The 25,357-nt window shown below is 40.0% G+C and overlaps 2 protein-coding genes across 4 annotated transcripts in view; one reads left to right on the top strand and one right to left on the bottom strand.

Moving 5' to 3' along the window:
• The window catches only part of Trpc5 (transient receptor potential cation channel, subfamily C, member 5), a 280,812-nt gene that overhangs the window by 179,369 nt on the left and 76,086 nt on the right, over window positions 1–25,357 (top strand). The gene's annotated exons all lie outside the window — the stretch shown is intronic.
• Window positions 1,021–22,434, bottom strand: Trpc5os (TRPC5 opposite strand). Of its 3 annotated transcripts, NM_001433058.1 has the most exons (5): window positions 22,325–22,434; window positions 21,058–21,246; window positions 6,357–6,432; window positions 5,990–6,072; window positions 1,021–4,352 (listed from the first exon to the last, which is right to left on the bottom strand). In NM_001433058.1, exon 5 carries the CDS (start codon window positions 4,195–4,197, stop codon window positions 3,865–3,867), a length of 333 nt encoding a protein of 110 aa, NP_001419987.1. In that variant the 5' UTR covers window positions 4,198–4,352; window positions 5,990–6,072; window positions 6,357–6,432; window positions 21,058–21,246; window positions 22,325–22,434; the 3' UTR covers window positions 1,021–3,864. The 3 variants fall into 3 exon arrangements, with proteins under 3 accessions (NP_001419987.1, NP_001419985.1, NP_001419986.1); NM_001433056.1 differs by lacking the exon at window positions 21,058–21,246; NM_001433057.1 differs by lacking the exons at window positions 6,357–6,432; window positions 21,058–21,246.

The following is a 25,357-nucleotide window of genomic DNA, read 5'->3' as shown; positions in this document are numbered from 1 at the left end:
GGGTTTGTGGGATTTGAACTCAAGTACTCTTGTTCACCTCAGGAAAAATTTCTTGGCTGAAAGTGAAAGCAAACTCGTTCTTCTCTAAAGGGCTTTTTCTTTTTTTTAATTGGATATTTTATCTACCTATTTTCAAATGTTATCCCCTTTACCGGTTTCGCCTCCGAAAATCCCCTATCCTGTCCTCCTCTTCTTGCTTCTGTGAGGGTGCTGCCCCACCCACCCACCCACTCCTGCCTCCCTGCCCTAACATTCCCCTACACTAGGGCATCGAGTCTTCCCAGGACCAAGGGCCTCTCCTCCCAGTGATGCCAGATAAGGCCACCCTCTGCTACATATGTAGCTGGAGCCATGGGACTTTCCTTGTGTACTCTTTGCTTGGTAGTTTAGTCCTAGGAGATCTTGGGGTTCTGGTTGGTTGATATTGTTGTTCTTCCTATGGGTTACAAACCCCTTTCTAAAGGGCTTTTTCACTGTAGATTTTCCTCACGATCATTCCTATTTGGATTCAAATAGACTTCTTCAAAAGAATGCCATTTGGTGAAAGATTAGGCTCCAAAGAATTAAACCAAAGCCAATTGCAAATTATAATTTTCACATAAAATAGTACGATGAGGCAGTTTTCATCTCTTAGAAACAGGTGCTGACTATTGAATAGTCCTTACATAAGAATTCAATCTTCAGGTGATTTTATACTGGCATTTGTTGGTATGGAATGACTTCTTAAACGTCTTAATTTCATATATTCTAGCCCATTATATCAGGCATGGAAAGGACTTTCAAAATGGTATCATTTTGTTTGTTCATTTCTACCATTAGAAGTACGCAGCAAAGGTGTAGTCTTCATTTTACAAATGAAGAACCATGTTTATAGAGTTCTCAGAGACCATCTGACAACACAGTGGATGGTCAGGCACTTGATGCAACATTCTCAGTGACTTTACTCTGTGGAACAGAGTCCTTTTACAGCCGTTTGGTAGCCTAGAAATTTACAAGGTAATTGAAGGTGACCACAAGTTCTTTGGCTTTTAAATTCGAGTTTATTAGCTAAAATCTCTTTTAAAAAAAAGTTAAGCGGTTTAGAATAGTCAGTAAAGATCTTAAGTGATTATAACCTAATAATTTGAAGAAATGGTTACATATAAAAATGCAAAGATGCACGTATATACTGTCAGCAGCTCCTATACCTCAGCTACGGAATGACAATTTGTACTGTGTACTTCAGAGTCACTTAACAGCCGATCTTTCCTGATTTTAACACCTTTAAGTTGTACTCCGAATATAGAACCTTGCTCCCTCCCTATTTCTCTATGCCGTACAAAATCTGGCTTTGGCCGTAACCTCACAAAGATACAAAACGAGGCTACTTGGATAATGAACTAGTTATTCACTTCAGTCTTCTGAAGGAGAGTCAACATCTCAGAGACATCCAATAAGCATATGGTTTCTATTTCACCTTTTAATTTAACTATCTTCTCAATCTATGTCAATTACCAACTAGTTACTTCTACCAATATCTTACAGTTGACTAATTTTCATAGGGCACAGGTAAACGAGCTCGCTGAGGAAGTAACCCCGTCTCAAACAACTGTGTTAACTGTTAGTGTTAACTGTTAGCAATTTAAAATGTTCTCTCTACTGAAAATACCTTCCCCACTAGCTCTTGTTCTTAAGGGATTTCTTATTGCTAAGATTGTTCCTTGTCACTTTTAAGTCTATTTCTAATCCAGTTCCATAGAGCAAACATACTCAATACAACAGTCCATGTCTTGAGATAGAGTTGCATCTTAACAGTTCTTAAGTGCACATAATTACACAATCAAGGCAAATACTGAAATGCAACAGGCAAAGCAGATCCACATACGAACTTGCAGCATCTTCCTTTACTGATGGGTAAGAACAATACTGTCCATTACTTGTTTAAGGCTTTGTCGAGCGTAGACTTACACATTTCTCTTATTATGACCTATTTGAGTTTATCGGTGGTTCGTGCTCTCTGACGTTAAGTCTTATTGAGTTATTGTGGAAACCTTACAAAGCCCATATTGTACTTGGGTTACTATCTACACTTGAGTGTGTCTACATGTTTGCAGAGCAATGCTTGTTTATCAGGTAAAGTGCTCACCAATATATAGTAGACTGGTGGCCTCTCTCTCTCCAGATATTTTTCCTGATTTTGTTCAGTTAATCATAATTTGAGTGTCATTTTGACAGAAAATTATACCCCATCTCCTATACTGCAAATTTCCCTGGGGGCAGTATAGATTTCCCCTAGTTGTTACTAAGTCCTTACTTATAAAAGTGGAGATTATTTTTAAACTTTCGTGAAGGTCTACCGTTATTACTGTTGGTAAGTGTTCTTATGAAAGAGAGAAATAATTGTAACTGTTCCACTAATTATAATAATTACAATTATTTATTAACACTTCCTCCTGGCATAGAAAAAGAAAACTGTTTCTTCTTGCTTTGTCCAATCTTGCGATCTCCAATCTCCTTACCAAAATTAGGTTAATTTTCAGTGCATCGCCTATTTGCTTCTTTGTCTGTACTTGTGTACCTAGAATCTTTTCTAAACTGGGACGATAAGATTCAATCTGCTCATTAAAGTTATTGTAGCAAGGTGTTACAGTATACTGCCTACTATAATATGCAATTAACCCCACTAATCATATTTTGGCATAATTTTCATTTGTTCTGTGTATTTTTGTCATGTATCTGCCATGTTAGTTGGCTCTGAAATCATCTGTATTAAATGCCCTATTAATCTTTTTAACTATGATGTATTTTAGGATTTTTCATAAATTGGTAAGAAGGCTATCCTGCCTGTCCATAGAAGTAAAAGGATTGGATGGCATAAGTTGGTATAATAGGTAAATTTCTTGCACACTTATTTAGTTGATCTCTGTTTTCAGTGTGGGGTGCTTCAAATACCATATTTCACCCTCCTGACATGTGGAGGGTTATTGTGCTTCAATACAAGTCTACATCTCATTTATATTTTTACCTCTTAATAACACACATTGCTAGGTTAAGGTTGTAACAGTCCTACCACAGTAAGCCTCCCAAGTATTTGTCTTAAAGTCAGTTACACACAAGAAGATGCACACTGTCTACTTCCCCTTGTAGACCATTATCTCCAGGCTGATGATTTAATCACTGATTTCCATTGACGAAGTCTTTGATAGTCCCTGCCTTGCCATTCTAGAACTTCTTCCTTTGCTTTTTGGTGCCAGCTTCAACAGTCCATCAGAGCACAATATTGTAAGAGAGTTTCATCACACATCAGCATGTGTGGATTGGAGTGCATCAGCAGTCTTTCATTCAATATCTTGACACTAGAATTCTCAAAAGTTTGGCCCATGGAAATCTGGAAAAAGCTTTCTAGACTTCTATTGCCTGGTAGACACTACAGTCCCAGAATGATTTACTTACTCTGCCATAAAAAAACCTCCCTCTGTAAGATACAATGTGCCAATGTCGCAGTGTCTGTGAGAAAATACTCACTGTAATACCATTCTGGGGAGCACTACCCTCAGAATTTCTATTTATCGCAGAGCAGTGACACTGGGGGTGAGTACTGGTCGGGTTCATCAGTTCTTCATTCTATTCTTAGGTAGATTCTTCTCTTTGATATTATTTGGTCTTATCATGAAGAATCCTAATAGTACAAGTAAAGCAAGAACTATTTAACTAAAGCCAGTCTTTTGGCTAAAACTTAGAAATATTCATTTTGTCATAAAGGAATCAAGGTTTACCTAATCTAAAAGTTTTTAATGATGAAACTATGCAGAACTAGAATAAAACAGCTATTTCTGAAGCTTAGAAAAAAGAAATGGAAAAATGATAAATTTCACACGCTGGCTCTCACTCACTTTCTGTATCATCCTTTATCGCAGGAAGTATATCCTCATATATCTCGTTGATATCTATCATAGCTTCATCCATGTCAAGGATGAGGTCTTCATCTTCTTTTACTGAAAGGATGGATTCTAAGTCGGAAAGATCCGCAAGATCCGGTAGGGAATCTTCCTCAGGAGGAAGTGCGACTGCTTCTGCCTCTTCTGCTCTAGGATTCGGCTGCACAGAAGGAGCTTGCTCCTGCGAGATGAACTGTAATAGTTCCTCAGCTATTCTTATTAGCTGGGCTACACAATCAATAAGTCCAGCAACGAGCGCAGGGATTGACACAGATTCCATGCCTCAGACAGGTGTTGCAATCAAGTACACAGTGAGTCTAGAGTCTAGCAGGACTATAAAACTTTTTGGTGATGTTGGTTAACCTCACAAAATGTCTATACTAGTAGTCTATTATTATTATAATCACCACTGGAGTGCCAAACAGCCAATTGGACCTAATAATGGAAAAAGACAAATAAAAAAAGATCAGTATCCTTGACCATTCATCCACTCTGCCAGATTACTGCTACAGGGTATAGTTACCAAGACCCATCCAAGAGGTTAAATGAGATCTCTGGCTACCATTCTTTTTTGACAGCCTAACGAGGATATAGTGTCTCTATTTTTCTTTGGATTCCCATGATATTTATTTTTGCTCGGGGACTTCAGCATAAAATGAGCACAGGTGGTTTGCATATCACTCCTGAACACCTCCATTGAGAAAGGATACATCATCACTCAGAGTCTTTAACTGTTTTTATTAGTATCTTTGATTCATGGCTATTTGTATCTGAATTGCTAAAGACTTTGGTGTTTTTAAATATTAATTCATTAAGGTTTCTAATTGTCCTGCATCTTGGGAACAGATGTTATTGTGCAATAAATTGTAAAAGCTCTTCATTTATTCTTATTAACTAGGCTATATGATCAATAAGTCTACCAGCTCTTAAAGGAGCTAACACTGGTTCTACATCTCAGCAGTCTTCTCAATGGATAAAATATACAAAAAAGCTATAGCAAGTGATCTCTTGATACTGAATCCTGTGGAGCTGACAATGGTCTATTGACTTAGATGAGAAATGAGGATGTGCATTTGATTATGGTGGTGACCAATTGTGGCATGAGACCAGTGGTGCTACAGAACTTGTTGATAATAATTGTGTCAATTGCCAAAATTTAGGCAGTTGATGAATATTCACCCAGTAGGACACTAACAGAAATAGAAAGAAGCACACTGTTAATAGAGACATTAATTAATAGGAAAGATATTATACTTAGTAGAAACAACTAGACACAGAAGAGTACACATTGCATCCTGTTCATATACAATTTAAGAAAATTTATGGTGCAAAAAATAAGGGAATAATTGTGTCTAAGAGAATGAGAAGTAATTAGAGACACATAAGTTAACTGTCTACGATGGTGTCAATGGTTATATTTTTAAAAGTTTTAGGTCATATGAAAACATGAAATTGATGGATTTCATTGATTGATAGTGTTAAAAGTTGTGCATTTCACTGTATGTTGCCCTTCATTGAATAACCAAACAGAATCTATCCCCTACCTTAAAAGCTTGTCAGATGAGATGGTATGCCTAAACTAACAAATACTCAAATATGTGGAAGAAAGGTTTAAAGCACCAAGAAACCAATTTTACCCATTAGTGCATCTAATCCTCCCAATAAAATAACTATATGAAGTTATGATTGGAAAAATTGAAAATCATTAGGTATTACCAGACTTATGGCCAGCCACATGGTTTGGAATAGAAGTTAGCCCAGGACTAACTTCCAAAGACCTATGTCAATGGGCATACATATGCATGTCTATCCTAACACACTTGCTTTAATGAGTCCAGAGCTGACACCTCATTCTCCTAATCAGGAATAGAACTGGGAATGTTCCTTCACTTGATATCCCTAGAAATCAGCTAAATTAGGAGTTGACTGTGTCTAATACAACTGGTGGAGAGAAGTGGATCCTATGGCACCCATGTCATAATCAATAGTCTCATGGAGGTTCAAAGATATGTGTGTTTGCTCCCCCATCCTCTGGTGTTGTGAATTTCTCTAAAGGATTGAAAGCCACTCACCTGTAATCAAGTCAAGATGGACAAAGGTGTTGTCCTAGAAAGTGATCTCTGGAGTTCTGCTTTCAAATAGTCCACAAACACTCCTGCAATAACCAAAAATTATAAAACACATGCAGGTAGGGTAGGGGGAACAAATTACAAGATCAGTAGACTTAAGGAGGGGTGGAAGCAAGTACAAACTCTAATGGGAGCTAACAATAGCCAGCATTTTCTTTTCTGTGGCATTTGCTAATTCTGGTTAAAGATAAAGCTTGGACCAAAGGCAAAAGGTGTCTACCAACAAATAAGAAATTTCAGTATAGCTGTCAGCAGTTGCAGGAGGCTACCGCACTGGAAGCCTGAGGTATGCGTTGGCAGTTTTTCTTACCTGGGATAAGTTGAGGCCTAGGCTGGCCCCTGGGTAGGAAGCTCTACTGACACAGGCACACTCCTCAAAAAGGTACCTAGTATTGGAAGTGAGAGGGACATGGAGGAAGCCAGTGAGTCAATAAGCTCAAGGCTACTTTTAAAGGACACTTTGAGCAAAATTATTCTAAAATATATACAAGCCTATGCAAAGAGCCAGGCCTCTTAAGGAACAACATGTATACTACTAGATATCAAATCTGAAACAAAGAAGACATACATTGCATAGTCCCTCCCATACGTGGAAGCTAAAAAATGTCAATTCTACTGCAGAATACTGACTACTAAAAATTGGGAATGGCCACAGGGATGGGGGGTAAAGGGTTAGATAGGAGAAACATGTATGTTCTGGATTTCTGTGGCATAGTAGGTTCACAGCCAAATGTATATTTTCTGAGTAACTAGACAAGAGTAACTTAAAAAAATACAAACCTTAAAGAAAAAACATGTTAATTACCCTATTTCTTTTAGTGCATGCTACCTAAGAGGTAGTGGGAATGCTTTTAGCACTTGGGAGGCAGAGGCAGGCAGATCTCTGAATTCGAGGCCAACATGGTCTACAGAGCGAGTTCCAGGACAGCGAGTTACACAGAGTCGGGAAAAACAAAACAGAGAAGAAAAAACAAAATAAAGTAAAACAAAAAGAAAACCCTCTCAGTACATGTTTATGTGCATATATAGAAATATTATGTTGTATGCACATACAGAAATTGCCATATACCACAAAGTTATACAATGTTATATCATAATAAAAATTAAAAATTAATTAATTAAAAAATAAAAATAGCAAGGCTAAATTTATGGCTACAGAGGTTAAAATCACATAGTACTGATACATGGATAGACTACAAGCTAATTTGAAATGGGTAGAAAACTTAAACCCAAACTATAAAACCAATATGTAGCTCAAACCACAAGAGAAAACTTTCATGATCTTAAAAAAGCAAAATTTATCCCAAATTAGTGAAGAGCTCTTATCTATCAAAACATACCTCAAGAGAGTAAAATGGTCAATTATAAGATAGTAAAATATTCAGAAAGTATTCCCAATAGAAGGTTGATACCTATTCTATGCATATATTTTTACTCATAATCAAGACAACAGAAATTAACCACTACTTCAGAGAAGAGATATGACGTACATGTACACAGATTGGCATTTGTTACTATTACTCATCAGATAAACGTAAATTCAATCTATAAAGAGATATACCAAACCTTACAGGAATAGGTACATCCGAAAAGACTTATAATAAGAAACACAGAACAATGGAGCCACTGGAACTGACATACAAGTGCAGATGAACGTGTTGGCTGCTACAATTACTTTGAAAAGCTAGTAACTACTAAAAGCTAGTAACTTCTAAAGCTAAGACTACCTCTATCTCATGGACCTGTGGTATTCCTACTAAGTAGATACCCAAATTAGAGAATGTAAACCTCTACCAGAATACACGTAAAAGAAAGTAAAGAGAAACCAGAAGTGTAAAAGTATAGTATATATCCCACCATTTCATTTAGATAAATTTAAAACAACGATGAGTGTTGTCAGTATTGTTTGACCAGCCTGTCATGGATGTGAGGGAAATGAAGCGTAACATTAAGAGAAGGAAGGGTCCTTCACCTCACGTGGATCTCTACTTCATGTCAATGCAATGACAAGAGGGCCTGATTGTCAAACTGATTTTAATTGATGCAATGTGACATAACCTGCCTCTTACAAGTAGTGGAAAAGGAGCTGGAGTAAAGGTGACAGTATCTGACAGATAACTGGAATCGTTGCATCTCACTTTCGTCAGCCTGACTAATGAAAAGCCACCATTTTCTCCTCACGGAAAGTCTTAGTCTGCTATTTGGCACTGCTTCCATCCGGAAATCTGGCACCAAGTATCTAACAATGGAACAGAAAAGGAGCAAAGAAATCCAAATCCGCTGGGCCCATGTTTATAGTCGATAAGCTAGCCTGCGGCAGGCAAGGTAAATTACTTCATATCCAAGGGGACCGGAGGTAGTTATATGGGAGTGATTAAAATGTGCCTTTGGTGAGTACAGGTGCTGGTTCCGTATTCACAAATAGACTTTTTTCTGCTTTGCTCCCTTCTGCAGTGCTGCAGTACCATTCGGTCACAAGCATTTAATTTAAATGCTTAAATAAACACCACTTCTCTTAATGGCTCCTCAGCTGGTGGTGGGATCACACCTCCCCCATCCTCTGTGCTGGGGCTCTGTCTGGAGCCAGAGCAGGCCTAGAGCAATACAAACTGCACTCAGTAGGGAAAGAAGAAAAGTCAATAAATAACCTCAAAGTTGGCTGGGAGTGCATGAGAAGCTTTGGACTGTGGTCAGGGGAGCAGTTGTGAGGGTAAATGTGTTTAAAATACATTGTATGAAATTCTCAAAGAATGAATAAGAAATTATTATTTAAAAAAACCACTTCTGGACACACATATGTTCTCTTTGCCCTCCCCACTTCCAGGGAAACATCAAGAAGACCTACCCTATTATTTTGATATAACAGGAGCATCTCTGGGAGATACAATGTAAATAATCAGCAAGATTTGTCCTTGCATCTATATTTTAAAGTTGCCTTTACAAACAACTGTATGCAGTGAGGCTATAGGACCGACATTCGAAATGTCAATGAGCCATCTTGACTTTATCAAGGAAAATGGAAAGAAGTGTGGAGCTGAAGAGCTAAACACAGCTCCTTCTTGAAAAGATACAGCAAAAATTAAAAACAGAAACCAAATTAAGAGGGAGTAGGGATGTCCTTGTAGTCAGTTTAAAGCAAGTTCTTCTACATTTCTTTCCTCCCCTTTCTAATCTGTTCATTGCTGCAGAGACAATCTTAGATTCTAGCTCACCCTGCAGAAAAACAACATAGTCACTGCCGGCCAACAGTAGTTTGCAAATATCTCTTTGTCATTGTGTTAGTCGGGCACACAGTTTTTCAGCATAGTATTCAACCATGGGGTCAGCTCCCTTATCTTGGCTTGGGGAAACATAAACAGGCTTGTCTCTGAAGCTTAGCTGCTGCAAGAGTCCCCAGAGAAGCCAGGAAAGATGTAATGCTTCCAGAAACAGTTTTGGTCTTCAAATAGTATCAAGTACGGGAGAAAGGGCAGAAAATAAGGGAAGTAAAAACATAAGTGAGCATAGTAAGAAAAAGGTCCTAGTCCTAATTCCTGATTCTTCCCTCAGCTTTCTAAGAGGGAAAAAGATTTTTGATGAGGAAAAATACTCTAGCAGACACCAAAATGATAGTAGTGACTCTAAGCGTAATATATTGTACCAAACGGACTTGTATTTTCATCCTAACTTTACTAGTGCAGAGTTTCCCTAAGCTATATTTGCCTTCATTTCCTTATCTGTAGGATAAAGAGAACAGGGAAATTGCTTGACTTAGTTCTCGAAGAAGTTTAGAATGTTTCCCAGTTCACAGTAAATGCCTTATAGATGCTAGCTGTGTGATTGTGCTATAGAAATTCCAGGATCCAGGAAGTAAGACATGGTGCATCCTGGTTACTAATAGTGACTCCTAGAAGGTGGGGGGAAAGATGCCTGCAGGCTTAGCAAAACCTGGAAGGAAGTAATAGAGGTATAATTCATGTCATAACTACCAACAGGTAATGACGTCAGACTTTGAGAAAGATGTAAGGAGAAGGCACTCTCTAGGCAATGAAGGCATCTTACAGTATGTCTACCGTGAATTCACCAAAACTCATCTAGGCTTTCAAACATTCCTATGTGACTCATTCAAATGACAAGGGGAAAAAGCATGCTGTGTCTTATCCCTTACCTTCCTGGCCTGAGTTTTGTTCTAAACTTCAAGAACACACTTGACACATACAAGACTGAGCCCGGGAGTTCTGGCTGCCTTTCTCTTTCTGTAAATGCCAGCTGGCCAAGAGAGACTGCATTCATCCATTTTACCAACAGGAATGATCAGAGACAATACAGTCCTCCTCTCTGCCTGAAAATGTGCTTGCACCATCTGCCAAAGAATGTGCCTTTCTGGTTTCAGTGGCTTCAAAACATGATTCCAGAACTCTACACAGTAGCTCTTCCCAGGGCTTTACAGCATCTTCCTTCTGGGAACCATAGCACATGCATTTACCTATAGTAGTCTTATCAGACAAATATTTATCTTGCACAAATGACGGAGCAGAAACCCAATCATATTTCATATGGCATCTCATTGAATCTTCAAATTACTGTGAGGTCAACGGGGTAATAGGGGAGGAGACTATACCTCCACTATGCATTGAAGAAAGTAAAACTCCACATAAGCCAAACGATCCGAGGTGCACAGCTGGAAAATGGTAGAAGCTGGAACCTGATTTGAAGCACTTTCCATTGCTTAGAAAAGCAATCCTTTGGGGAAAGTCTTCCAAATACCTTGTTAGGACAGACACATATCCAATGCTTTCTAATAGCATATGTCATTGATCAATTAGAATAAAGTCATAAAATCATCTATAGACCCTATATGTAAAACTTCCAAGTGAATATCCAGAGACTAGGAATCCCATTGTCAGTCTCTCCAAGATAGAAAATACAATTTCAGTAGCCTGGCTATCCAGTAATGAGTCAGCTGGGTTTTTCCCAAGTCACTCTGCCTTCCTCTTGTATGATACATTACACCGAACCGTTCTCTACAGGAACATAATAACACAAACGAGAAAATTACAGTACAAGCAAGTATCTGTGACCTAAAGTAAATCCCAATGGCCTCTTCCACTGTACCACTAATTGCCTATGCTAAAAGCTTTTCTGCATTGCCACTGCCATACAAGAAGAGTAGAAAGTGTCCTTTTAAATGAACCACTAAAGACGATGCTGGCAGTTATTTGGCAGGAGAAGAACAGGATACTTCATGCTTGGCACACTGCTACCACCAGCATCTAATCCAGAAGCTGCTGCATTCTGCAGGGGTGGCAACTATTTTGTCCTGAGGATAATATAGTGAAAGATACATCTATATTTACATACCGACTTTTTAATAGAAATGCCTGTCACCCCCTGGTAAAGCTCACAGGAGGTGACAGAAACGGCACAGCCAGAAAAAGGCAAGCCAAGTCTTTAGTGCCTTCTGGCAACAGAATCCACAGTATCAAAGAAGAACGCCTGGATCTTTGTCTTGGGATCTAGAATGTTACTGTACAGGGAGGTATACAGTAACTGTCCTAAGAATTACTAAAGGAAGCCAGATATGTCTTCTGTGTCCCTTCCCAAATCACAGTAAATATAAGGAATGAAAGTTAAAGCTATTGGTCTATCAGCTCTGAGGACCATAGTAAAACAGCAAACAATTTCATATATGAACTTACACTGGAAGCAGTAGTGTCAATATAAATACAAACTCATAAACGAGTGATAGATTGCTAGTAATACATAAATGCAAACATCATTGAGCCATGAATGCATGGTAACTTCAGCCACACAGGCATGTACAGAAGTATTTGACATTGGCAAAGAAGAGTGGAGGAAAGAGACATGTGTTTAAGAAGGACAGATATTGGAGACTTAGGTTCAAACCTAAATATTTCCTTACCTTGACAGTTCACTTAAGCTTCCCATGATTCTCAGGCCTTATCAGAAATAAAGATGATAACACTTTGGGCAACTATAACCTTTGTACTTTAGACAATTCTTAATTGTGGGGAAATACCCTTCCAATTTAGGCAAAACATAAATGTGTGTGATCTGAGTTCAGATACACACTGAAACGTTCTCTCTTAAGTACTGAGGGAAGAATTAACTTTCTGTAAACTTGTGCTTTGTCTCCTGTATACTAAGGATGGTGAGGGTACCTGTCTCAATGGCTGCTATGATCATCAAGTGAGATAACTTTTGAAAGAACTTTTGTAAATCATAAAATTCTAGGCAAAAATTAAAAAAAAAAACTCAATTAAAGTAGCTAATGATATTTTTTTCCAGGATTTAGGCTTTCACAGGACTCATGATTTTTGTCATTCAATGAAGAAAGTCTTAGGCAACTTGAAATAATTTGGACACTGTAGTCAGCACTAAATCTTAACTTGACTGAGACCATGAATAGGATGTAACTGGCCTTAAGTAGACATAGGTCCTAATTTAACCTTACCTTGTCTCTACTCTTGTGAGGCCTTAGTTAGCCTCTAATTAGAATTTAACTAAGATACCCCTTAGCAAGAAAGAGATGGGTAGGGGGGAAAAGTAAAGAAAAAGAGGAAAGAAAGGGAAAAGAAAAAAACACTATGTAGGCTCAAACTCTTTCCGTATCTGAAATTAGATTCTAAATAGGCCTATAGGCCTTCTGTCTGTGTGTTCTATATCCTGGCAAGGTATTAAATATATTCATTAGCCAAGCATAACCCATGACTAGGCTAACTGGATGCTATTAGGATTTACGTAGGCTTAGACTTGGCTATGCCTTAACTTCACTAAGTCTGGAAGGGAATCTCCATAGAGGAACAAGTATTTAAGGCCTTAAAGGGCCTTGAGGGGGAAAACTGGGAGGAATAATACAGGAACTGACTATAGAAAAGCCCTTCATGGGGAGAAGTGATGACCTCAGAATGGGTTGGTCAAGCATAGGCATGAGAACCCCTCTAAGAACCCTATGTATGGTTGGTTCCAGTCATTGTGATGGTACAGGTTAACAGAGTTAAGACTTTAAGCCCTTCCGTTGCCACCCCCACCACACACATGGCCCTTGAACCAGTCTGTAAACAGGACAAAGATAAACAAGACAAAGCCAACTAATTCTGTCCCAGTGCTCCACTTCGGAAAAGGCTGACTACAGTAAATGTCAGCCATGAGCTCCTTTACATAACAGACCTGTCCTTAGGTCAGGACTGCAAAATATGATCTGATGCTGGCTAGGTTACCTATACTGGAGTAGGAATAACTAACCAAAACCTAACTAACAACACAAATGGGGCATGTTTAACAGGACTGATGACTTAGTCAGGTCATAGGAGAAACCCAATCTGTAGGAAAAGAAAAGGACTGTACCAGACAAGTTAATAGAGCAGGAGCTCTTAATCATACACACTTTGCCAGCCTCTGGGATATTTACACCTTCTGTGCATGAGACAGTTGTGAACTGGGATTCTTGGCCCCAGGCTTAATGTGTGTTCGCAGGAAGCAAGAGTTAAGCAATTCTTACATCCCTTAAAGTCAAGAAATAAGAGAACCGTGTACTTTTTTTTTTTTTTTGCCTGTGCTTTAGGGAATGGTTCTGACAGGGTCTATGACCACCAGTGTGGCCACAATAGTTATTCAACAAGTTCAACAAATCCAGCTCTCTACTCAAATCAAAAATGACTTAACAGTTGTTCAGGAGAGCACAGTTCCTCTGCAAAATCAGATAGATTCATTGAGAGTGATGACCGCCCCCCCCCCACCAAAAAAAAAAAAAAAACAGAAGAGAATTAGATTTGATTACCACTGAAAAGGAAGGCATCCTCATGTTTTTAAATGAGGACCGCTGTTTTTATGCTAATCGTCAGAGTTCATATGGGAAAATGCCAAAAGGTTATTAGAAAGGATTAAGGCTAGGAGGTAGAAATGGGAGCCAAAGAAGTACAATATGGACAACGCGAGACCTAGCTGGCTTCTGCTGATAGAGCCTCGTCTAATAATAATGCTAGGATTTCTATTAGGACCATGCATCTTAAACAAACACCCTGGCCAGTCAGGTTCATCAGAACTCAAATGAAAGCAATAAAAACTATAAATGATATGCCAGGAATACCCACCCATTTCTTCAAGATGGGTTCCTAAGGCATTATGAAGGTGAAGAGGAGGAAATGAAGCCAAATAAGGCAGAAAAGACCAATTATTCGACTTCCTTAAAGCACTATTTGTACTGCTCAGTTCCAAGCGTGATTTCCCTTGCTACCTGGAACAGAATGACCTGAAGAAATAGCTGAAACAATGAGTTGTTACCCTTAACAACCTGGCCACCAAAGCTTTACATCTGTCAGCTGGAAAATCTGCCTTGAAAAACCACAGGCTGATTTCCACGTACGCTTCCGTAAAATCTCAATTGCCTGCTCACCCTACCTTGTGGTTTTAGAGTATAAAATGAGAACAGAAACTGGACCTGGCACGGAGACCGCTCTGGAACTACCCTGACTTCAGTTCTCCAGTGAAGACAGCTCCTCTCTTCTGCGCTCATTGATGTCAGAGTGCTCATTCCAGAGAGATTCGCACAACACCTTCTCTGGATTTATAGCCCAGCTCAGAGACTAACAAAGTTTTCACAAGATCTCAATGGAGATTTAGATCTGGGTGGGATTAAAATGGGTTGTGAATAGCCTAAACTATGTTTACATCCTAGTCAAACTTTAATAGGGCTGGCTAGGGCTTTAAATGTCTTGGGTTCTGATTAGACTTAAATAGAACCTGTTGAAGCTTCAGCTTGTGCCTGATTGGGCCTTAGCTGAAATAATGGTGCATTTACTGGACTTCTGAGCGGTCTAGAGAAGACTCTCAGTGGCTGACTAGGTCTTATGTTCCTTAAGTCACCCTTAAAATGGTCATAGACCCTTGCCATATTCTAGCACAACTGGAACAAGGCTTAGTATAAACTGGAGCTCTAACTAGACTTTAGCTTCAGTCCCTATGGAGGTATTAACTAGGATTTGGTCCTAGCTAGGCTTTAACTGGACTGTCAAGGTTTTAACTAGGCCAGAATAGTGTTACAATTTAACCTTAACTCAATAAGGTCTTTATCAAGATGGATAATCTTGAAGTATTCTTAAGCTCTGGGTGTACCTTAAAAAAGATTTGACTAAGATTTAACTGTGTTGTCACGACGTTTTCATAACAGTCATGGGTGTGGGCCCTGCCATAAATAGATTCTGTATAAAACTTAACATTGGGCCTTAAATCAGTCTCCAATTATGCAAGTACTACCAGGATTTGACTACACGTAAGTGTGGACCATGAATAATCCTTCAGGGAGCCAGCCCTAGAATTAAACTAGACTTTGTCTTTATTTGGAGTTACCGAAGACTCAACTACACCAAACACTGACAAACACACTTTAATACTTAAAAAATAAGTGTGCTTTAAACCAAACTAGTTTGCTTTTAACGAGAATGAGACCTCAACTATACCCTAACAGGACTCTGACAGATCTCAATGGGGCTGAGGCCCAGCTAACTATACTATGACTGCATTGCAAGTATGTTTGAGGTCTTGACTGTGCCTTAATGGAGTTGACAAGATTTTACCTAAGCTAACTAGTACTTAAAGAAATGTTCTGTCTAGATCTTAACTGAGCAGACTATGCCTGATCTAGGTTTGGGCTCTCAGTAGGGTTTAAGTGGGCTCTGGCCAGATTTAACCTGGGTTCAGTCTTTAGTTAGGCTTTAAGTAAAATCTAACATTTAACTACACTGAAGCTCTGCCTATAAGTTACCCAGGCTCAATTATACTGTAGCTACACTTACACCCTGGTTAAGTCTAAAGTAAAGTCAATAACAGCATGTGATTGCTAAGACTTTCCTAGCACATAATTAGGTTAAAACTAGAAATTAACTAGGCTTAGGCTTCAGTGAGGGCTTAACCAGGCTCTGACTCAGGCTAAACTAAATCTAGGTCCTGCCTATAACATAATTATCCTTTAATTATATTTCAACTAAGTGTAAGTATCAACTCGGTTTTTTTTTTAAGATTTATTTACTTATTATATATAAGTACACTGTAGCTGTCTTCAGACACACCAGAAGAGGGCATCAGATCTCATTACAGATGGTTGTGAGCCACCATGTGGTTGCTGGGTTTTTGAACTCAGGACCTCTAGAAGAGCAGTCAGTGTTCTTAACCGCTAAGCCATCTCTCCAGCCCATCAGTGAGATTTTAAGTAGCCCCCTAATTGGCACTTGATTGTGAGACCCTATTTATACCTTAAAAAGACTTAGTTATACCTGAGTAATCACTACACTCACACTCAGGTTATGCCATAATTAACATCTGGCTATACCTAAACTAGGGCTTAACTATGTTAGGGCTAAATTAGGCTCAGACACAAGCAAGATTTTACCTATTTTTCTGACATAACTAGAGCTATGCCCAGTATAGAACTCAACTAGATTTACTTACAGTTCAATGAGGGTTGGTCCCTAGACAATCTTAACTAAACCCTTAAGAGAACTAAACTGTATTTATGAACTCCTGCGGCTTTAAATAAGCTCTTAGGAGAACTAAACTACATTTTTGAAGTTGCAACAGTGTCTTAGTCAGGGTTAAACTACATTTTTGAAGTTACAACAGTGTCTTAGTCAGGGTTTCTATCCCTGCACAAACATCATGACCAAGAAGCAAGTTGGGGAGGAAAGGGTTTATTCAGCTTACACTTCCACATGGCTGTTCATCACCAAAGGAAGTCAGGACTGGAACTCAAGCAGGTCAGGAAGCAGGAGCTGATGCAGAGGCCATGGAGGGATGTTACTTACTGGCTTGCTTCCCCTGGCTTGGTCAACTTGCTTTCTTATAGAACCCAGGACCACCAGCCCAGGGACAGCACCACCCACAATGGGCTGGGTCCTTCCACCTTGACCACTAATTGAGAAAATGCCTTACAGCTGGTTCTCATGAAGGCATTTCCTCAACTGAGGCTCCTTTTCTGTGATAACCCCAGTTTGTGTCAAGTTGACTCATGAAACTAGCCAGTATAAACAGTTTAATTACATTCTGAATAGCACTTAATAGGTTTATTTCCTGAGAGAGGGTTTGTCTGGGCTCCTACTAGACCTAAGTTAGCCTTATGTGCTCAAAAGAGCTTATGTCTGTTCTAACTAAACCTGAATCATTGGGTTCTAAAAGAATCTAAAGTGGCGGTAGATCCTGGAAATGTTTGAATTAAGCTCTAACTAGGGCTGAGACGTTTACACTAGCTAAGTTCTAAATGCACTCAAACTAACCCTTTACTAGGCTTAGCCCCTGCCAAGACCAAAATTAGACTAAATTTTATATGAATGAGGCTGAAGCCCAAACTATGTCCTAACTGTTAATAAAACAGAACCAGGCTTTTTTCTTGCATAGAAGTCTAACTGGTCTCTCTGTATACCTAAACAAGTCTTCGACCCTGGCTAGGGCTCAACTGTCATCTCGAACCTTAACTAGACCTAGGTGTTAGCTACAGTCTTTGGGCTCTGATCAATAATACTTACACAGACTGAGGTCCTGCCTAGATTTCAGGCACTTGCTGACTCTTAACCACCCTCTAATAGGACTTACGTATGCCGTACCTCAGACTTTATTAATTTTAGGCCTTCACTGGGGTTTAGATAGACTGTGATTAGAGCTTGACAAAGTTTACCACCAGGCTAGAAGTCCAGGGGCTCTTACTAGACCCAACATAGTCCTAGGCTCTGAGTTTAACCAAGCTTGATCTAGCAGTTATAACTACCTAGGATTTACCAACTCTAAAGAGCTCTTAACTTAGCAATGTAGCTTTTAAGTGGACCCATGCTTCAGCCGTACTTTAATAAGAATTTTGACAGGCCTTAACATTGCTAAGATTCTAGACAAGACTAATGATAGTCTGAGCAGATTGTGTGTTTAATACCTATCTGGCTATGTCTTTAGTGAGTTCACTAGATTTCAACTAGATCATAAGGAGTCTTAGGCAATGTGTAAGTCCTAAGTCTCATATAGACACAACTAAATTTAACTAAGTTTTGACTTCCACTAAACTATGCTTAATACTGTTGCAATGATCTGGCTGTACTGTGACTGAAAGTAGGATTGGACCCTGATGAGAGCTCAGCTGGACTGTGAATGAAGCTAAAATAGACTGTAGCTAAGGCTTAGCAGGGCTCTGCCCAGCCTGAATCAGGCATAAGCCCTGACTAGTGCTTACTAGGAGTCTTACTAACAACAATAATTAGCTTTGTTAAGACTTATCAAAGCCTAAACTTTGTTAAGACTTATCAAAGCCTAAACTTTGTTAAGATGTAATCAAGTCTAATTGAATTCTAGGCAGGACCTGGGTCTACTAAAATATTAGAGTCTGTTTAAGGCCAAGGTAGTGTATGAGCCCAGTTTAGGTCTAGCCAGAATGCTATTAAGCCCTAAGGCTAGGTACGGTATACAGAGAATGTCCAAATGTAACTAGGATATAATAATAAAGTCGGTGGCTGGAGTGACAATGTGAGCATATGATAACTTTTTGCTCTTAGAGAAGACTCAATTTTGGTTCCTAGCATCCTAGCTACAGGAGATATAATGTCCTTTGCTGGCCTCTGCAAATACCTGCATTCACTGTGCACATACCTACACACACACACACACACACACACACACACACACTTAAAATAGTCTCAAACCCTTAAAACCTTGACTGACCCTTAAACAAACACGGAGACAGAGACAGAGACAGAGACAGAGAGAGACAGACAGAGATTTAAAAATAAAACACTATCACAAACCGTATATGACCTGACCCTTAACTACACTGTGACCCTTCCTACACCTTAACTACATTCTATTACATCTTAATCAACTTTGCTCCTAGGTAAGTCTCCAGGTGACTGTGACGATGTTTATGAACTTGCTAAGACGTAACTACATGATACTCAAAGATTAGTTACATTAAGACCCTAGCAAGGGCTTAACTTGGCAGTTCATAGGCACTGACTTAGGCTTTCCTGGTACTGACACTGAATAGATGTAAACAAATCTTAAAACCTAAGATTGACTCTTTTTTTCGTTTTGTTTTGTTTGCTTTTGGAGACAGGGTGTTAGTACGCAGCCCCGGATGAACTAGAACTCACGATGTAGATGGGCGCAGATCTGCCTGTCTCTGCCTCTGCCACTCCAGCCTCCTGAATACTGAGATTTAAAGCCATTTGACACCATATCTACCCTTTTTGGGGGACTCAAATGCACAAAATTATCTGCTTCATAAGTGCTCAGAGTGAAAGCATATGCCACTGCCCCTTCTAGGGATTTTTGCTTTTTTTTTTTTTTTATGTTTGATCATTCACTCGTTTTTGGTTCAGTTTTTGAGGAAGGGTTTAATTATGTAGCCCTTTCCTGACTAGAACTCACTACTTACACAAGGCTCAAACTCACATCTGCCTGCCCCTGCCCAAGCCCATATTCCTATCCATGCCCCAGCCCCAGCCCCAGCCCCAGCCCCAGCCCCAGCCCCAGCCCCAGCCCCAGCCCCAGCCCCAGCCCCAGCCCCAGTCCCAGCCCCAGCCCCTGCTGTTGCCCGTGCTCATGCCCCTGTACCATGCAATTGCTGCTGCTGCTGCTACTCCTGCTGCCGCTGCTGCTGCTGCTGCTGCTGCTGCTGCCCTTGCTGTTTCCCGACTGCTGAGATTAAAGGCATGTGCCACTTTGCCTACCTCCTTTTTTTCCTTTGTTGGTGCTGGAGATGGAACCCAGAGTCTTGTATACATTAAGCAAACAATCTACCGCTGAACTAAATCCTGAGAACTTCTCTGGTTTTGAAATGGGATCTTGCTACGTAGCCTGATTGGCTGGGACTCTCTATATATCAGACTGGCTTCAAAACCCAAAATTCCTGCCCTATCAGCCTCCCAGGGCCTGGAATTGAAGAAGTGCCGCCACACCTATCTAAACAGTTTTTAACCAAAGATCTTCGCTATAGATTAATAATACTTAAACGCATATTAATTATACTTAGGATCCAGTTTCACATTAAGGCCTTTTAAAATCTTAACTATATTTTAGAAGCCATTTAGAACTAAATTAGGTAACTAAACTTTTAACAGTGATATCTACATTTTAGGTATAGTTAAATTTTATTCTTAAGTAGCATAAATAGGTCTTGATTAGGCATAAGTACTTTGAGTTCCTAAGTTTAAGTCTTTTCCTTAATTCAAGACTTTAGGCTTTGGCTAATTCGCAGTCACTTTTCATTAAGGATAAACTCAGTTCTAGATTCCTTCTAGCCCTGTACTCCCATAATTTGCATCTGCCCTTACCTCCCCAAGTTGGCAGTTTTGGGCTGCTCTCTGAATCATATATAGCAAAACCAGGAGTATAACCCCATCTTACCCCACTGCAGAAGGAAACAAGACTGCCTTCAGCTCCACTGCACCCAGCCATATTTGTCGTGTGACACAGGAAGCAGTTATGATATCCCTCAAGAAAGCAAGGGATGTGTTTTTTTGTGACACCCAACCTGCAAGTATATTTTTGCCCCAGTCACATGTTCTGGACTTTTTCAAAGACACTTATACTTTGTAATAACATTGTAACAGATATGGAAGCAGTGCTCCTATCTACCCGAGACTTAGCTAGGGCTTGCATGTGCAATCCACGGTTCAGGAGAAAGATAATGGATAGACTAGAATTGCAGTAAAGAGCCTTCTGTGCTTTTTCCAAAGCTAACTAAGCGCTAGGATTTGTAGACCTTCTGAACCCTGTGACATTAGCATATCAATCCCACTGTAAGGAAATAGGTGGCCATCCATGTAAAACCCTGGCTTATTATAGGATATTGAAAGTTTCTGTTGATCATGAAAGAACAAGATGATAAAATCGAGACCAGAGCATGAGTAGTCATCCATACCTAATGGTGTCATGGATGCTTAGTGATAACAGACTGCTCATCCCTACTGTGCTGTTTGGGTCTTTTGTTTTGTTTTGTTTTGTTTGTTTTTGTTTTTTTTGGTGTTTTACATATTTACCTTTTAGTTAAACATGTGTTTTCTTCTGTTCATTTCTTTAAACGCTGACTGTTTATTGGACTTTACCACAGAGCAGTAGGAAGATGCACAAAGGAATTTATGAAGGCTGCAAAACGGGATGTACCAGCTCACGAGAGCTGAGGGCTTTCCAAGTCCTTTTCCCAATCTAGCTCAGTTTGCTTGCATTCTCTGTGACCAGAACAAAGTAACACCTTCAGTAAACCCTGGATCCCCGTTAAGCTGACATATTAAAGTCCCAGTGACACAATTTTCACAGTCTTTTTTCTTTCTTTCTCTTTTATTCTTTTCTTTCTGCAATGTTCACATAAGAGGAGGATCACCAGATGGAAGAGTGCCAGAGACTCTCGATCCTGCTGCTTTTTTTCACTTACACCTTCCCGTATTTTATTCATTTCTTTATACCATTTTTTGTTTCACAAGGGGTCTGAGGTAGTTACAATGCCGTACTACAAATTTGCCCCAGTTCTGAGGTCTCAATTACCATCTCTATGCAAGCAACTCTCAAACTGCATCTGTGGCTCTGTTGTCTCTTCTACCTCCTCCACAGCACATCTATAGGCCTGACCGCGGGAGAGACACTGTCTGCAACATCGTGAATTAAGCACAGACTCAACTTACATAACCAACTCACTCTATCCCCCCCCCCCAGGTAATTCCAAGTTTTAGAGCCAAGATCCCAGTGTTCTGGGAATGCTCTCTAAATCTCAATTCACTATGGAAAAGTAGGTCATACTAACGAAAACAAATTCATTCATATCAGTCTGAAACTGAGGCTTCGTCCTCATGCCGAGGTTCCCCTTAGTCATTTGTTAACAGAGATATCATCTTTCTGAATAAACCGAGACCTTTCTTCTTCCACTTTTCATACTACTGTCTGCTCATTTCTATCTCTTTCCCATTTCTTCTTGTGAGCCCCAGCTCTCACCTGGACCATCAGAAGGGACTCCAACTCAGTCCCTCTGCCTCCAGTCACTTGATCACCCCACTGGCATTCCTTTGACTAGCCTCTTTTTCATGTTGTAAAACATGATCCTTCTGATACACAATTCTGATGATGGACAGGTGATCATCATTTCATTGCTGTGGGGGTCATGTAGATGGAAGCCCAAATACAGCATTAAAGTTCATTTCCCAAGCCTTGGAGCACAATGACTATATGACATGTTAAGAAATATCATTAAGACTGACTTAATATACTAAATAAATTATCTGAGATTTAAGCAAAATGGGAAGGGGAATACAATACCTCAAGGAGAAGCCAGAGAGTCTAAGTTTGTCGGCGACAGCTCCTCTTCTTCGTATGTAGTCTTCTGGGGCATTAGAGGACAACCTCAGTGAAGGCAAGTGGCAAATGCCAAGGAACAAGTACTGCAGTCATATATATACACTGTGGATACTCATTTGATACAGTTTCAATTCAATGTTACAATCCGCAGAAACAAAGATGACTTTGGAGAAAATTCCCTCCCTCCTCCCTGCTGCTTCCTTGTAACTCCCTTATAGCCTTACCTGCCGATAACTCCTGTTTCCAGACCCATAAGTTTTCCATTCAAGACTGTTTCGAAAAGGCAAGAATTTACTTGAGGGTCATTATTATCGCTTACAGGAAGTAAGTATCCCATTTGGATAAAGGAGGGTTCCAAGTATAACCTAAAAATTTAACTTTCTCTCCGTTCTTAGACACTGGCAAGAGTTGAGTTGTTTGGGAAGAAACTCCTCTTGAAATTGGAATGCTAACTTCCACAGAGACATGAGAGAAAGATGGTTACCAGAATAAGTGTGATCCAAAGATTTGCCTCTAGAATGGAGAGAATTTTCATCATGCTCATTACTTCTACATAATTAAGAGGCACACCTCTTCCCAACAAGAAGCTCCCTTATCTGCTGCCCTGCCATCTCTTTTTCCTCTTGTCACATTTTTTCCTAACTATTTTTTCTCTGTCACTTAATTAAATCCCTCTATTTATTTCGGAAACACCTTACTTCTCAAACTGATTCTCCCTTCATTTTAGGTAACCCCCCCAACCCAAGACAGGCAGAAACATACCTACATACCCATCACAAATAAGCATGTACCCCTTCAACGTTTGAGTTCTGTGAATCAAGCTTCATGGCTTTGCACACACATGCTCTACCCTCTCAACCCTCTTTATTATTTAATACCAGTAAAGCATCGAAGGCATCTAAGCCCCACAGAAATTTAGAGTCTCATTCGGGAAACCAATCATGTGCTCTCTGCTGTTTCAACAGGAACATAGAGAATGCAGCCATCAGCACACACTGCAAATGTTTATGAAACCCCCACATCTTTCAAGATGGAATTAGAGTCCATTCATGTGCCACACAAAGACAGGGATTCTGAAGGGTAAACAAAATCATGCACTGGGATCTGGAGTTCTTCCCTCTCACACATCCCACAACTCTATCTTACAGAGTTTAGGCTCAAAGCATTCACCACCATGTTCCATCGTGAGTCTTCTGCTGTCCATCTCTTCCCAGCACAAGCTACCCTCTTAACTTCCCTGTCCCCACACCTCTACTTGCATTTCAGTCTTTTCCTCGGCAACCCATGACCTTAGAAAGGCAAACTCTAACGAGAAAAAGACAAACGAAAAGCCTTAGGGAACATCCAGTATGCACCAGGCACAGAACTATATTCTATCTGGACTCAATGCTACTGAAAATACTTTAACTACCAATTTGAAAGTATTTACTATGTGCCAGGCAACCAGACAGGATCTTAAGAGCTTTCATATGGAGAATCGCATACAGAAACTCTGAAACAATGGTACAAATAAGGAGGCTAAGAAGTAGCAAAACCAGACTCTGGCTTCATATCTGTCTCACTCGGCTCCTACATACTAGGGGCCAGGTAGTGTGGTGGTTATAGCACAGCCAGAAAACAAGTATATTTTTGATGTTATATGCCACATTTTCTCCTCTGATACTCACCTCTGCCACCCTAATACAAACGCAACCTTAGGTAGCATGTAATGAAATTAGCATGCCTTTATTTCCACAAACTTTACTTTAAAAAAGCAGTAATCACAACAGTCTGTATTCGGCCCATAGACTCCTACAGGCAGGTGAGCCCTAAGTTACAGTGTGATTAAGAGTGTGATGACTCTGACTTTGGTTCCAAGACCCAGCTCTTACCACTTAGACAAGCCACATGTTTCTGTCTCAATTTCTTTAGCAGTATGACTACCATAAATGTATCATCTCAGAGGCATAGTGGAAGAAGTAGCAATGAGAGGAACGAATGATTGTATAGCACCTGGCCATACCCCATAGCAAAGTTCTTAGTAAATCCCTAGTATTTAAAGCCCACCACTGAGGCTGGAGGATTAAGTGGGTGTCAGAGCATTTGCCTAGCATCCAAGAGTTCCCCAGCCCTGCAGGGGCTGGAAAGGCGGAAGGTTGGTGGAGAAGTCCACTACAAGGCTAGTCTCTAGAAGGAAGGAAAAGGACCTGGGTCAGGATTCTTCCTTTTCTCTGTAAAATCAAGCCACCGAGGCTCCGGTGATCCTCATACTCAGCAGAAATGATCACTCCCATGGCATTCCAGATAACTTGACTCTCTCTTCAACGGCAGAAACAATGGGCTCTTGTGAATTTGCCTTTCTATCTCAAACAATAGTTAGAAAGTTTCCTGATCTCCTTGTTGCTGGTCCCTCCCTGGGAATCCGGTCCTGGGAGGCAGGAGTGTGGTTGTTACAATGTTAGGATTCTGCTGTAGGAATCAGATTCTGGCCCCGTGAGTCACAGTGACTGCATCCCAATTAGGATACCGGAGGTTCTAGGTGATGGAAGGTCTTAATAAACATTGTTAACTTAAGTGAACTAGCTGTTTTGGGTATAGCCTAAACCAGAAAGCTTTTTGTGTTTGTTGGTTGTTGTTTTGTTCTGCTTGGGTTTGGTTTGGTTTGCAGGGGATTGGTTTTTTTGTTTGTTTGTTTGTTTGTTTGTTTGTTTGTTTGTTTTCCGTGTTGAGGACTAGAATCAAAGCTTTGTGCATACTAAGAGCCCTACTCCTCAGTCACATGTTTAAACTGGAAAGTGATTTCTTAGAAGCCTTCTGAGCATTAAAAGTCCCTCCTATCTATACAAGAGAGAGGTGGGGGTGGGAGAGGGAGAGAACTGGAGAGAGAGAGAGAGAGAGAGAGAGAGAGAGAGAGAGAGAGAGAGAGAGAGAGAACAAGTATTCCTGACCAAAAAGGTAGAAACGTGAGGAGGGTATCTGGAAACACAGAACCATACAGGTTACACTGTTCCTGGC

Source organism: Rattus norvegicus, chromosome X, assembly GCF_021556685.1.
Source record: "Rattus norvegicus strain SHRSP/BbbUtx chromosome X, alternate assembly SHRSP_T2T, whole genome shotgun sequence".
Classification (NCBI taxonomy): Eukaryota; Metazoa; Chordata; class Mammalia; order Rodentia; family Muridae; genus Rattus; species Rattus norvegicus.
Note: the sequence above shows the minus strand (reverse complement) of the source record. Positions and strands in the feature narration are given on the sequence as shown.

Bases quoted from the DNA above. Each gene is read 5' to 3' on its own strand.
- Trpc5os (NM_001433058.1), bottom strand. From the start codon at position 4,197: ATGGAATCTGTGTCAATCCCTGCGCTCGTTGCTGGACTTATTGATTGT.